The sequence below is a fragment of the Rhagoletis zephyria genome, unplaced genomic scaffold, assembly GCF_001687245.7.
Source record: "Rhagoletis zephyria isolate East Lansing unplaced genomic scaffold, Rhagoletis_zephyria_1.1 Rzeph_scaffold_12087, whole genome shotgun sequence".
Lineage (NCBI taxonomy): Eukaryota > Metazoa > Arthropoda > Insecta > Diptera > Tephritidae > Rhagoletis > Rhagoletis zephyria.
In genome coordinates, this window is record NW_016169161.1 from 4,417 (window position 1) to 17,910 (window position 13,494).

At 41.6% G+C, this 13,494-nt stretch overlaps 3 protein-coding genes across 3 annotated transcripts; all 3 read left to right on the forward strand.

The window, feature by feature from the left end:
• The first annotated feature begins 599 nt into the window (after window positions 1-599).
• Window positions 600-10,199, forward strand: LOC108377440 (MAR-binding filament-like protein 1). Its single transcript, XM_017633706.1, has 5 exons — window positions 600-809; window positions 875-1,075; window positions 1,385-3,481; window positions 3,545-3,649; window positions 10,113-10,199. Exons 1-5 carry the CDS (start codon window positions 711-713, stop codon window positions 10,164-10,166), a joined length of 2,556 nt encoding a protein of 851 aa, XP_017489195.1. The 5' UTR covers window positions 600-710; the 3' UTR covers window positions 10,167-10,199.
• Window positions 4,897-7,799, forward strand: LOC108377441 (uncharacterized). Its single transcript, XM_017633707.1, has 2 exons — window positions 4,897-6,111; window positions 6,174-7,799. Exons 1-2 carry the CDS (start codon window positions 5,397-5,399, stop codon window positions 7,505-7,507), a joined length of 2,049 nt encoding a protein of 682 aa, XP_017489196.1. The 5' UTR covers window positions 4,897-5,396; the 3' UTR covers window positions 7,508-7,799.
• Window positions 10,200-10,216: 17 nt separating the features above from the next.
• LOC108377442 (uncharacterized) lies at window positions 10,217-13,488 on the forward strand (the record flags this gene model as incomplete). Its single annotated transcript, XM_017633708.1, has 3 exons — window positions 10,217-11,923; window positions 11,994-12,068; window positions 13,455-13,488. Coding segments are annotated over exons 1-3 (1,807 nt in total), but the record flags the coding sequence as incomplete, so codon positions are not given.
• Window positions 13,489-13,494: the final 6 nt, after the last annotated feature.

The window sequence follows — 13,494 nt, forward strand, 5'->3', positions numbered from 1 at the left end:
TCATACACACAGGCGCTCATGCATGCTCAGTCATATTGATTGCTTTTTAGTTAGACGCGCTTACAATTTTAGCAGCAACATTTTGTTTTTTTCACTTAAAACTTTTGTTTTTGTGGATTACAATTTGTTTGTGCTGTGAAGCAGATAAATACCTTCGCTATCGTTGGAGTTGTCGCCTGAGTTGCATCGTTTTGCTAGCATCGCTCCCCGTCGAAAACCACCGACCTGTCGATATTCTTTTGTAGTTGGTCTCGCATTTAAATTCGATCAGACCAAACATCAAAATGATAATACAAAATTTCGACCTTTATTTTATTTGCCCTGAACACGAAAAAGAATCTGCGAAATGCAGAAAAAATTGTATTAACTTAACTTAACTTAAAGTTAGTTTTGTCATAGCTAATTAAAAGTTAGGTATTTATCGAAATCCCGCAGAAAAGCTAACTAGAAGTTGGTTATTTTAATCAGTTGATAATTTTTTTCTGCAGGGTATTTATAGAAATAATTCACCCGAAATATCTAAAAATTTAAAAATGCATTTTTTCATTCATAGAAAAACATACTTATTTATGCATGTATTTATCGCTTTGCTCTAACAATTGCAAATTCTCTTTCAGTGGTCTGTGCAGAGCCATACAACAGCTTCGACCACATCACAAACTGCCACCGCCCCGACAGTAAAGAACGTTTGGGCGAATCAGGAAGATCCTATGCAGCTGATATTTGGAAAATGTGGAAATGGTGCCGCAAGCGGTGATTCCCGCATCACATCGCCAAATAATCAGCAGCATGCGGAAAATGAAATCAATGTGAGTGTTTCAAAGTTTCAGTAAGATAACGGAAAAAATAATCGATATTTCTCTTTGACAACCAGCTGATTGATCCTGCCAATGAAGAGTTACGTCGCCGGATTTCACAAATGTTGCAAAAGTCCATTCTCGATAGCGAGGACAGGGACTGTCTGCAGCAGCTCATTCGATTGGTGCAACATTTGGATTTGATGGCGCAACGCAGCGAATCCAATTCGCTGAATACCAACTCGTGTTCGAGTGATGAGGCCAGCAGCTTGGATTTGGTAAGCGAAGATTATTGCACTGATCTCTCTGCATATTTACTACATCCACTTGAGCGCCAACATTTTGCTTGACACGGCAACTCTGTTCGACATTTGCGTGTTTACATCTGACTTTTTTCCACATACGTAATTGCTTTCGAAAATTTCTTCAAAAAGCAACGCATACATTTTTATTTCAATCATTTCTCGTTTAGCAAAATAAAATAAAAAGTACCCTTTCTCTCACATTTAAATTACGTGTATTTATAGCGAATAAACAAATCTCATTTGCTTTAATTTTTCCCCAAACAAAACACTCGAAAATTGAAGGTAAAATCGCGTATATCGGACTATAGTTCAGCATCGTCGCCTTCAAGCGCTCGCTCCGCGTACGAAGCAAGCAACAATACAAGCAGCAGAAGCAGCAGCAGCAATCCAAGCTTGAAATCAGTCACAAAACCTGCCGTACCTGCCACACCGCTCCCCAACGCAGCCCGTATTGTTGCAACCGTTTCGCCCTATAACAGTTCGCCGCAGCATCAGGCCGCCTACAATCACAGCAGTGGTAACAATCAGTTGGTTCCGACGAATACACCAACCGATTCGCCACGCAAGTCCCGCCAGGCCTGGCAGAGCAACAGCCTCAGTGAGAGCGGCGTATTCGTTGAGTCGGATTTCTTGAGCGACGTCAGTGAGAACAACGCCTGCACTCAGACCGACTTCGAGGAAGAAAGTATTGCATACGCAGCGCGCGATTTTTGCAACGAACTACAAAAACTCCAGCGCACCGATCCCACACACAAGGTCGGCGCGACCAAAGTACCTGCCCAACTATCGCCGAATTTAAGCGACCAAAAGCGGCTGCAGTATTACAAAGACCGTGTGGCGCTACTAGAGAACAAGGTACTCATATACGAGAGTTCCGGCGACTTGCAGACCAAGCGATTGGCCGATCGTCTACAACGCGAGATTTTGTTGGAGAAAGAACTGAAGGAGCTACGCGACCGTGTCGAGTTTTTGGAAAGTGAGAATTTAACGCTCGAAGAGGAAAAGTGTGAGTTCGAGGAGGCTGAGAACGACACACGTTTACGCCTACAGCGGTTGGAAGTCGAGCTGGAAATTCTCAGTCAACGAAACGTTGAGCTGGAAATGTCCAGAGAAGCATTGAGTGCCAAGTACAAAGACTGCCGTTCTGAGTGTTTGATTTTACGTGACGACCTAGCCGTAACCGAAACGCAAATTCGTCACCTCGAGGAAGACAAGCAGATAGCCAAAGAGAATCTAGAGATACTTCATAGTTTGTTGCCATTGTTATTGACGTACTACACTACGATCACGTTCACGCAGTGGGCGAACACCACCAGCAGCGACTGCACATCACGGCCAGGAACGCCTAGGAAAACAAACGAAACTCAGTCACTTGCGAAGAACCCAGCTACTGAAATGGGCAACGTGATGCCAATAGTCTCTGAACAGCTGAATGATGTATTACCCGCGTTTTCGGGTAATCAATTTGTTCGCGCTACTCCAATGCCAAACTTTAACTGCGAAGATCAGTTTTATCGCAATGAGAGCCCTGAAGTGTCGAACTGTGTGTGCCAGTACCTGAAGGAAGAAGTGAAATGTTTACGAAATCAAATTAAGGACTTGAATTCCCGTCATTACGAGGCCATGGAGTCGGCTGACTGCCATTGGGTAGAACTAGAGCGTCAGTACAAGGATCGTGAGGAGGCGTACCGTGCCAAGGAGTGCTGCCTGAAGTCGAAAATACAGAAGCTTCAGGACTGTTTGCGGGATGATGCGCGCGCAGCCAACGAGAAGATCTGTCAATTGGAAGAAGCAGAGCGCGACTTGAAGAACTGTCTTGTGCGCGTGTCCAAGGAACATCGAGACTTAACGGATGATCATGAATCCATAAGCGCGGAATACGAACGTGTCAGGGAGCAATTGGATGCGTTGAAAGAGCAACAAAAGCCGACAATCGACCAGCTGGAACAGGAGAAGAAACGCAACAAGACCCTGAACGATGAACTCAGCTTCATGCGAAAATTGCAACAGGAAACTGAGTCAAGAAACTTGACCGAAGTGGAAGCTTTGCAGGGACAGCTGTTCGAACTGAAGAAGGAGTTCTTACATATTGAAGTGACTAACAGCGAGCTAAAAGAAGAAGTGGCCACACTAGAGCAACAGATTGTCAAACTACAGAATACCGAGAAGGAGTGCGAAGACAAGATACGCGTGCTGCAAGACGAGGTGAAGAGCAAGGAGGAGATGGTGCAGAAGCTGGAGAAACGGCTGGAACGATCGGAAGGCTATAGCTTGGCACAAGAGCTGAGTGGAAGCCCGTCGAAACGTTTCAAGCGCGAAGACGTCAAAGATCTAAAGTCAGCCAGCACTGGCTTAGGGAATGCGTTGCGTAATTTCAAGGTAAAGTACTATAAATACACTCCTTAAATTTAAATATTTTTTTGAACATCTCTCTTTTTGTAGGAATGCGAGACAAACTTACCTTCCCACCAGCAATTCTCGAGCGTGGCTCGCGATGTGAAGAGGCTGGCAGACAGCCTACTGCATGGCGATTCGCTGGACGATGAGGTAAGCGTTAACATAGAAATCAATGAGGTGAATCCCCCCGAAACCGAAAAATCTAACAATGACAATGAGTTGGTTGTGGAAGAACAGAAGGTTACGGAGCTTTTTGAAGCTCCCGAACTAGAAGTTTCCCAAGAGCCAGAGGGAAATGGCGATGATCCCTTACCCACGCAAGATCTAACAGTCGCGATGGCACTCATGCCACAGTTTGTCATAGACGTGTGTCTCAAGCCCCTTTTTATGACCCCCAAAGAAAAGTCCACTTGTCTGAAACCGATTTGCGAGGTGCCTTCGGAGTTGCGAATGCTTTCAGCAAGTCAACGCGAGTCCTCTAAGGCTGCTGAAACCATAAAACGGCTCTCGATATCCACCTCCCAAAGGAACCGAAAGCGCCGTTTGAAACGCCGTGTTTTACACACACGCGTACGTCGCATTGTGTCGTGCTTCAATGCTCATCGGCCGCAGCATTTCCACGATGTGAGCGACGTCGAGATAAGCCAATCGGAAATACTTCATCGCTTCGATAGCTTCCACTCGCTGCAAGAAGATGGCATCGAGCTGCAACTAAAGGTGGATGCCTTCACCGAAACTGAGTTCGAAAAAATCGACAAGGGAACTGAGACGGAAGGTACCTGCAATGAACACAAAGAGATCGGTGTTCAGGTGAACGACGATATGAATCCCGAGCGTTTGCTCGATGTTGTTCCCTTGCAGATTCGTGTTTTTCTCAGTACGCTTAAGACGTCACTGCCGAAAAATTCCCTGGAGCTGATCGAGTTTAACAAGAATCTATTAAAACGTTGGGAAGCCGACAAAGAGTTTCGTGATGGCCTCGAAATACTGCAAACCTACTCGATTTTCGACTCGGACTACAACGAACAAGTATCGACGGAAAATTACGAACACTTCGTGAATGCAATGTCGTGCCTGCATGTGCTCGAGGAACTCTTCAAGCCGCTGAAGGTGCCGGTGCGTATTTTCCGCTGCGGTGTGCTCACCAACCACCACATTTCGTACACACACTCACCACACATTGCCAAACACAATTCCTTGGGTTGCATTCATTAATGACTCATTTTTTGCGATTCCCTAGATGATGCAACAAATCGAAGATCAAATTAATGAACAACTCATGGATTTCCATACCAAGAGAATGGAATCGGAATTCTATTGCACTGTCTACTATCCGGTGGAAAGGGAAATGCGAACAGAGGCGATAAGTAATTACGAAATCCTCTTGACAAATTCAGTGTAAACTTCAACGGGTATCGAAGGAAATGGGATTTGAATACGAAATGCTTAACTGCAGGACTAATACATATCTGGGAGCTGTATAAATTCGTAGATATATCAATTTATTTGGAAGCATTTGCGTTTTAGGACAGGAATAGCTGGTATGTTTTTATCAGAGTGTAAAAACAAAAATTAAAAAAGTCAATTGTGGTGAAAAGCCGTAATAAATGAATGATTCGTCAAATGACGCAAATACTCGGATTTCGTTTTCAAAAAATGTGTAGCACTCTACTTTTTTCACTTCCTGCATCGTCAATTTTGTTTCAATTTCATAAAATAAATTCAGTTGTCAGAAACTTTCGTTCAGTTATCATAAAATTTTCAAACTGAAAACTAATTGAAATGAATTTTCCTTTGATTCTCGTTTGTTGTTGATTGAATTTCTGAACTTCAAAATTTTCTGTGAAAAGAGCGAAAAAATCGCAAAAAAATTAAATATTTGTCAAACTTTTGCATAATGGACAAATACAACAAAATTAATTACGCCCACATGAACAAAGATGCGAAGCGATCATCCAGAATGCCGAGCAGACCAGGAGCGGAGACGGCAGCCTTGCCAAATGCTGGTAATTCGACGCAGATACTTTATGTTGAGCCGAACTTCACGGAAACTCCTAGTGAGTATGACGTGTTCTATGATTGCTTTAGCGATGTTGAAATAAATCAGCCAAGCGTTGTTGTGTATTCCAAGAGTGGGCCAACTGCTCCACCGCCGGTAAAAGATTCTCGAATGTTTCGCGATGCGTTAAAACAAGTGATCAATACGGCCCAAATGCTCCTGGTCGAGTTCGAGGGTAGTGGTCGCAGGGAGCGCAGGGGGTGCGGTTCGCGTTGTAAATGTGATGTGCGCAACATGAAACCCCAGTCCCGCACAGTCCAGCTGGAGGTTACCGCCAAGGTAGCGGAAGGCAAATCGAACGTCTCGCCAAATATTCGTATTGATCCGATTTTATTTACAATTCCTCTGAAATTACACCTGCAAGGACATGGACAGGGCCAAAGGAAAGGACAAGGACAACGTCAGCACAACTTTCCCTATTCGGAGTCCCAGCAATCATATGAAATCAGGAAGCATATAGCAGTGCAAGATAACGACCAGATGGCCAAAATGTTTGCGTCGATGGAACCAATACGCACAGACACTATAGTGGCGCCACGCCCGGAAGTGAGCAGTAAGCCGACATAGACCAAACCGTATGAATCACAAACAAATAATCTTATTGTTATCTAATAGGCATACCCATGGAAGGACCTGCACCAGCATCTAATTTTCATGCGGATTTGTTGCAGCAAATGGCAGCCATGCAGCCTGGTTTCCTTCCATTGCCTTTACAAGTCCCCCACGACTCTCTCATGCAAGTACCGGCTGCTCATGTGGTTGCGTCAAAAGTGCAAATAGAAGTACCGGCATCGGCACCCCTGACGACTGAAGGCACACCTGAAGTAGCTACCGCTTCCACTGCGTCGAAACGAACGATCGAGATACAGCAAGCTCCCGTTACTCAAGGACCGTTCGTGGCCACAATAGCAACGTCTTCGGTGCCATCTGTGGGTGCTTCGTTATCGGAAGCAGCTAGCCAAGGTGTGTGTGTTTTATGTGGGCGCAGGGGGGAGCATTCACATACGCAGCCGGAATCGACTAAGAAACCTGCGTGTGGTATTTGTTCGCCACAGCCAACACAACCGCCACAAACAAGCGAATTACCAGCGGTGCCGCCGTTAAAGGGACCGAGTGGAAAGTCTACAAAAACAGAGAATTCGCTGGTGGTACTTGTTCCACCAATTCACCAATCAGTTGAATTAGATGTCCCAAAAGATGGCACACCTGTTGAGAGTCCCGGAGACAAAGGTCCTGGCGCGGTTTGTTCAAGGGGCATGGCAAAAGCAGAAAAATCTCCACATGGAGTTTGTTCAAGAGGAGCCGCCCCGCCAATCGAAACAGAAGTGGGTCCTTGTGGTATTTGCACTAGAGGAAAGACCCCAGCCGTTAGTTCCAGAGGCGAAGTCACAGCCGACCTCTGTAAAATTTGCAACAAATATCGTGCTCCAAAAGAACCACCAAAATTAGGAGCTTGTGGCATTTGCAGCAAACCAACGTCTTCAATGCCAATGCGCCCGGAAGTGCCCATAGAGCCAGTCAAACCCAAATATTTCAAAGCCTTGCCTCAGCATAAAGACATCCACATCTGCTCGCCGTGTCGCTTCGATCCGAGTCCACTGATCGATGCCGAAGGAAATGTTTTCTGTCCTCACAACTGCGGGTGCTGCTTATGTCCTTGGCGTAAGCGAGCCACAGATAGCCAAATCGATCAAATCAAGCATGAAAAAATCAAGGTGTGCAAGTGTCGCTTGAATGGCTCTATATTTGTTGACTACCACTCGCGGGCTAAATGCACTAACACGTCTAACTTCGATTTTTGCCCCTGCCGCGAAAGAGCCGAGGCAAAATATTTGGAAATGACTGGTGAGGAAATGTGGAGCACCGATAATAAATTGACGGAGCGCATACGAGGTGAACCAGTCAATTTGGAGGATGTTGTCGAATACGACCGAGGGGGTACAACATAAGCTGTAACAGTTGTTGTCTGTCGTCTTTAAAGGGCAATTGTCTACAAAAGCAAAAAAACAAAAAACATTTATATAGTAACTGTAACTGTAAAATTAAAAACAAAGAACTAAAATCTAATTGTAAACGTGACGTTAAGTAAACTAATCGAAAAAAGAAGTTTGGAATTTACAAATCAGTTATTTTAATTCGGAAGAGTTTTTCGAATGCGCTCTCTGCAGGGAAACTGTCATGGAAAAATTCACTATGAAGGAAATGTTCTACAACTAAGTGATACGTACCAATCGCTTTCTTTTTTCACCTATTGCAATTTTTATGCAAAATTAAAAAAAAAAAACTTTTTTTTGATTTTTATATTATAAAACCAAAAACAAAACAATTATTTTTGATTTTTATACTACATGTCTTAGATAACAGCTATTGAAGACTTTTAGTTATAAAAGTCATCAATAAAAATCAGTCACCGACTTTTTATTTTTAAATCATTCGTATAAAAGTCATTAACATTTTTCGCAGTTAAGAAGGTATTGGGAAACAACAGTTTACTACGACTTATACAAATGACTTTTATAAGCATGATTTAAAAAATAAAGGTCAGTGACTGATTTTTATTAATGACTTTTAAAATAAAAGTCTTCGATAACTGTTATCTAAGACATATAACTTAAAAATCAAAAATAACTGTTGTTTGCAGATTATTTAGAAAAAAATCAAAAATAATTGTTATATTCGATTTATAAAATAAAAGAGGTAATTAAATAATAATCAAAAAAATAATTCTTAAAAAGCGATTTTTTCTAATAAAAGTTGTAACTGTTACGGTCCCTGGTTCTCTGCCTTTCCGAGGTTCGAACCTAGTAACCTCATATTTCAATGCAATTACAGCAGTACATGTATGTAGCTATTATATCCCAGAAAGGCGGCAACGTTAATCCGGATTAGTGGTGCAGTTTATCCTTTCAAATTGGCGCCCACGGCCAGTAAAACTTTTATTAATTTTTTTCGTTCTCTCAGTTATTATTTTTTTCAAATGTACACTGATAAAAATATTTAGTTATTATTCTTGGTGTAGCAACGGTTATAGTAGCCAAATGTCATAGTTGGATATTTGGTTGTAATTACCAAACCACTATACTAAATGGCTCATACAGAAGTACAAAAACAAAAAGTTACATGTATTTTACTTTTGCGTCGTGAACTGTCAAAATCTGTAAGAGTGTGTGTGGCAATGCAAACAAAATATTTCAATTTGACATTCTAAACCCTGAGGCGAAACACATGCACAAAATCATCTCATCTAGTAACACCACCCGTGACGAATAAACTGAAACTATTCAGAACATAAAATTACACCGAAGATGGCATAACACCGAAACCAGTTTGTATCCAAACCAAAGTTGACAAGGATGTCCAAAAATCGTTCCACAATACATCACACTCCTATCCTGTCGGAAACACCAGCATCAAATATGAGAATAATAATTATAAATAATATTGAACTAAAAAATAAAAATCAAATTTTTAGAGATTTATCGAGCTCGAGAACGAACCTGAGCCCTACTGAGTTGTATTGTGCGGCCACAGAGCTTTATTTACTTGTTTGCTTCGTTTATTTTACAGCTAATAATTAGCTGTAGGACTTAATTCGGATTAAATGCAGTTAATTTCCGAAATAATATCGAATCAACGAGTTGATCTGAATCAACGCTGCCGTCTGTCTATGCTTTAAGGCATAGTTAAATTTGCATTGATTATAGCCTAGACAGATGGCAGCATTAATCCGGTTTAATGAGCTAATTCATAATCTCGATTAAGTGATAGATACAACTTTCAAAATTAATGCTCACCAGGTGAGATTTCGATGACAATCTGCGAAAAAAAGGTTCGCTCTTTTATATTGCAATTAAAAACAAAATAAGCAAATTTGGAGGCCGGCGTACATACATATATATGTAGATATGTAGCCAAGTGCTATTAAGGTATTGATACTGAATTAAACCAACTCAATAGGACCCAGGTTCGATGTCAGATGGAGAAAAAATTCAAAATTATGGAAAAAGCTTTTTAGTTGCATTTTATTAAATTTAGTATTTAATTCTAACGACCGTAATTGACCGTGACTCGTTCAATATGCAATACTGCCATCTATCAGGCTACAATTTTAATCGCATCCATTGCGTCGTTAACTTATTTAACGTTGCCGTCTGTTTGTGTTTTTACACGCAAAGCTCATTGAACTGCTTCACTATGTGGCAACTATCCAAATCGAGTCAAGTAAATATTAGTATGCATAACTAGGCTTTTACTGTAGACTTTTTTGTTATAAATCTTTAAAATATTTTTTTTTTGGAGAGATATGAGATGAATAAAAAAACTTTTTCGAAATTGTTTTAACCCTGCCATGCTCATGTACATAAATATGTATGATTGATTCTTCCAACCACAACAAGTACTTTGTATTTGTTATTTTCATTTTGACACGGAAGCACGGACTTAATATTAAATTCAAAATTATTGAAATAATTCGTAGATTTTGTCAAAATATTTTCTGTTATCTAATTTGCGGTTTTTCTCGATTTGTTTTTTGTATCCCTTATCTGTTTACAGGCACTGCAGAAAAGTGCTCCCAAACTGATACTCACAGAGATTACACGCATCTAAATAGCGCCCAAACCATTAACCTCCGCATAGGACCCCATCCCCATGCACAATACGGTACAATGTCCTGCATCAACTGTCCATCCAATTATCGTGTAATTATGGAGACCAATGGGCCGACTATTACCGAGCAGCCACCACCAGCAGCGGTGCAGCCATTACCTCCCGTACAATGTTCATGTCAGCGTATTTTTCAACAGCAACAACAGCATCCCCACCATCCACTGCAACAGCAACAGCAACAGCAACAACATCAACAGCGGAAGCCGCAACCACAAACAAGGCAGCAGCAATCGCTGCTATACCAGCAACAACAACAACAACATCGCCCAGAACAGCCTTTAGAACAGTTGGTAACATGCTTCCATCACCAGCCAGCAGAGCAGTCGTCAGCCAATAGCAGATCCAGCCCACAAGACTCTCAAAATTCGCAGGCTTCCACTGCCACCTCAGCTGGAGCATTTTGCAAAAGTTACTACCCACGATCTACATCTGAATCCGGTGGCCAGTTAAGCTGTAGGTGCCCATTCGAAATCTCCATATCATCGGCGCATCCCCCGGCTAGACCGTCCTATGCAATACGTCTGCCTAGTGGCATGGCGCCTGCGGGTAGTCCCGGCAGAAATTCGACAAGTGATGACGAGTTCTATTCCCTTAGTTCAGCGTCATCTGATCGGGATGATTGCATGCCACCGTCAGCAGGCAAAGGGAATGGACAGAATAAAAAAGAAATAACCACAAAGAGAGACTTTATGGACTGCGAATTCACTTCGCCCGGGAAAGAGAAAAAGCCAAAGTCGAATAAAAACCCGCCACGAAATGTGGCTATACTTCAATTACTACGCGAAGTAGTTCAATTAATCAATCAGTCGGACGAGAATGGCAGAGCACACGGGTGCGATGTGGCACCGACAAAAATGCATAGTATCGGTGCGCTTGGCTCAGAGGAGCCAGTGGCGGATAATGGCCCTTTCAGTTCCGGCTTCAAAATAACATTCACGCCGAGTCGCAAAGCCACCAGTCCTAATGCATCATGCGCACCTTCGGAAATGTCCGAGCCGCAGCCTCTAGGTCAACCCGTGAACATACCACTGCAGTTGCCATGCAATCTTATCATCACCCCAAACTTGCTGACCTGCGCGCCTTGCCCGCATGTCCCCGCTTGTGCGACCAAAACGCCACAGCAGATGCAGATTGCGCCGACACGAGAAGTGGGCACAAAGTGCTCAACGAAACAGCAAATTCGGGAAGCAACCGCTGAGGATTTTTGCAGCTTGAAGGGATTGCCTAGCAGCTGTATTGGAGATCTCGAATTGATCGAGGAGATAGCAGCGCTGGCGTTGACAGCCGAACCTAAACAATGCACAGAATCATCTAGATCAGAATCCAATGACGTGGCATCTAGAAAGGTTTCTCCCGAAGAATGCATCTGCAATCAGCCTTACATTTGTCCGGTGCATGGCTTTTACATGCCAGTGGTCGCACAAGGCGAAACTTCAGTGACACGTGACTGTTCGCAGCCCATCGACGAGGAAGAAGAATGCAATGGCATGTATGGAGAGAACACCGACATCGTAACGGAACCGAGCCAATCGCAAACACACGTCTCGTCAGCTCAATCGGCAACAACCAATGCAACGAAGAAGAGTGATGGTAGAGAATGCAGCTGCTGCCATTGCCAGGCAATGCGTGACAAACAAAATTGCCTGACCATTGCGACAACGGATCAGGCGCAGGACCAGTACAATTGCAGAGAATTGGTAAGTGATACGATTTCGATTGGAAAAGGTCTGTGATATGTATTTGGCGCTGAGTTTCTCATTTCGACAGAAATTCTTTATCGATTCTATAATAATGGACCTGGATGCGATGGATAAGGCGCGGCGTAAAAAACAAATCGAACAGGTAAGGACTCGAGAAGTGTTATTATGAATTTATTTTAAGGAAATCTGCCGTACGTACATGTTTACGTGTGTGATTAACACGGGGGCGTTCATCATGGACAACTACTCTACAATTCTTAAAGTTTTTAGACAAAAAAAAAAAAATATAAAGATATGTTCATAGGCTTCTAGGAAACGGCTCTAAGAATTATGATGAGATTTTGTATTCTGATGGTTTGCATTTTCTTGCATCTAATAATTTCTTTAATATAGCTTTTACGCCTTGCCTTTTTGCTTCGGTGTTTTCCTTCTAATAATTCTCTGTCATTCCGCCATTTCCAGTTATTCTTTTACTTAAAAATTGACTTTTTGTCACTACAACATCTCTAATTTATCGAAAACTCACTGAGTGCATACAAACCAGGGATGAAAATGACATTTAATTTGAGAATAAATTTTTATCTAAAACCAAGAAAAAGGTAACTACGATAAAACGAAAATAGGTAAAGTCGATTCAAAACAAAGCTCACCTACAAAGCGATATTTTTGAAAAATGCCAAAACTGTCATATTTCTCAAAATTAAAATTCTTAACAATTTTATAATCTTTTGTGAAACTGGGCATGGCACCGCCCACTTATAATAAAACGTGTCTATTTCATCTCGCATTTCTTTTTGTGACCAGCCATCGCGAACAAGTAATTTTTAAGCAAAAAACAAAACCGACTTTAATTCCCACATAAAAACTTAAGATGATCGTTAATTTCTTCAATATCCAATGTTCGGATCTACACCAAAATAGTATGGGACCACCCTTGAGGTACCAACTTTTCCTTAAAAAGAAGAATTATAGAAGTCGGTTAACGTGGTCCAAAGTTATGCGGTAACATATATAAAAAAAAAATGAAATAAAAAAATATTCCGACGAACTGATAACCTCCTCCTTTTTTGGACGTCGATTAATAAAATAGGTTAATAGAGCTCTATAAAGTTAAATTTTTTTCATCGGAAAGGTAGTGTCTCAGAGGTGGTCCCATACTAATCTGGTTAAGATCCGATCAGTGGATCATGAGACATATATATATATATATTTTTTTTTTTTTATATGAAAGTTGAAGTCGGTTTTTTTTGCTGAAAATTACTTGTTTATGAATAAGGCCATTAAAATATAGTTTTGATATAAGAAATTATTTAAAATAAACAAAGTAAGTTTCCTAGCATTCCACCAACCTGGTTTGGTGACTTTAAATAAATATATTTATTTAAAAAAGTCATAATCCTGCGAAAATTGAGTAATTTCTAAAGCAGAAGTTTTAGTCCCCGTAAATATTAGTGTAGGCTTTTTACACAATTAAAATAAAACTTAAGCTAACACACAGCAAATACTATTTTAACCTTACAAATTCCAGAACACCACGCCAACCAGCGCCAAGGTCTGTTCACGTCAAA

Excerpts from the sequence above, each read along its gene's own strand:
- LOC108377441 (XM_017633707.1), top strand. The coding sequence starts at position 5,397 with ATGGACAAATACAACAAAATTAATTACGCCCACATGAACAAAGATGCG. Across the intron at positions 6,112-6,173 it reads GCCACGCCCGGAAGTGAGCA|GCATACCCATGGAAGGACCT; the intron begins GTAAGCCGACAT and ends GTTATCTAATAG.
- LOC108377440 (XM_017633706.1), top strand. The coding sequence starts at position 711 with ATGCAGCTGATATTTGGAAAATGTGGAAATGGTGCCGCAAGCGGTGAT. Across the intron at positions 1,076-1,384 it reads AGGCCAGCAGCTTGGATTTG|GTAAAATCGCGTATATCGGA; the intron begins GTAAGCGAAGAT and ends CGAAAATTGAAG. Across the intron at positions 3,650-10,112 it reads GCGATTCGCTGGACGATGAG|GCACTGCAGAAAAGTGCTCC; the intron begins GTAAGCGTTAAC and ends ATCTGTTTACAG.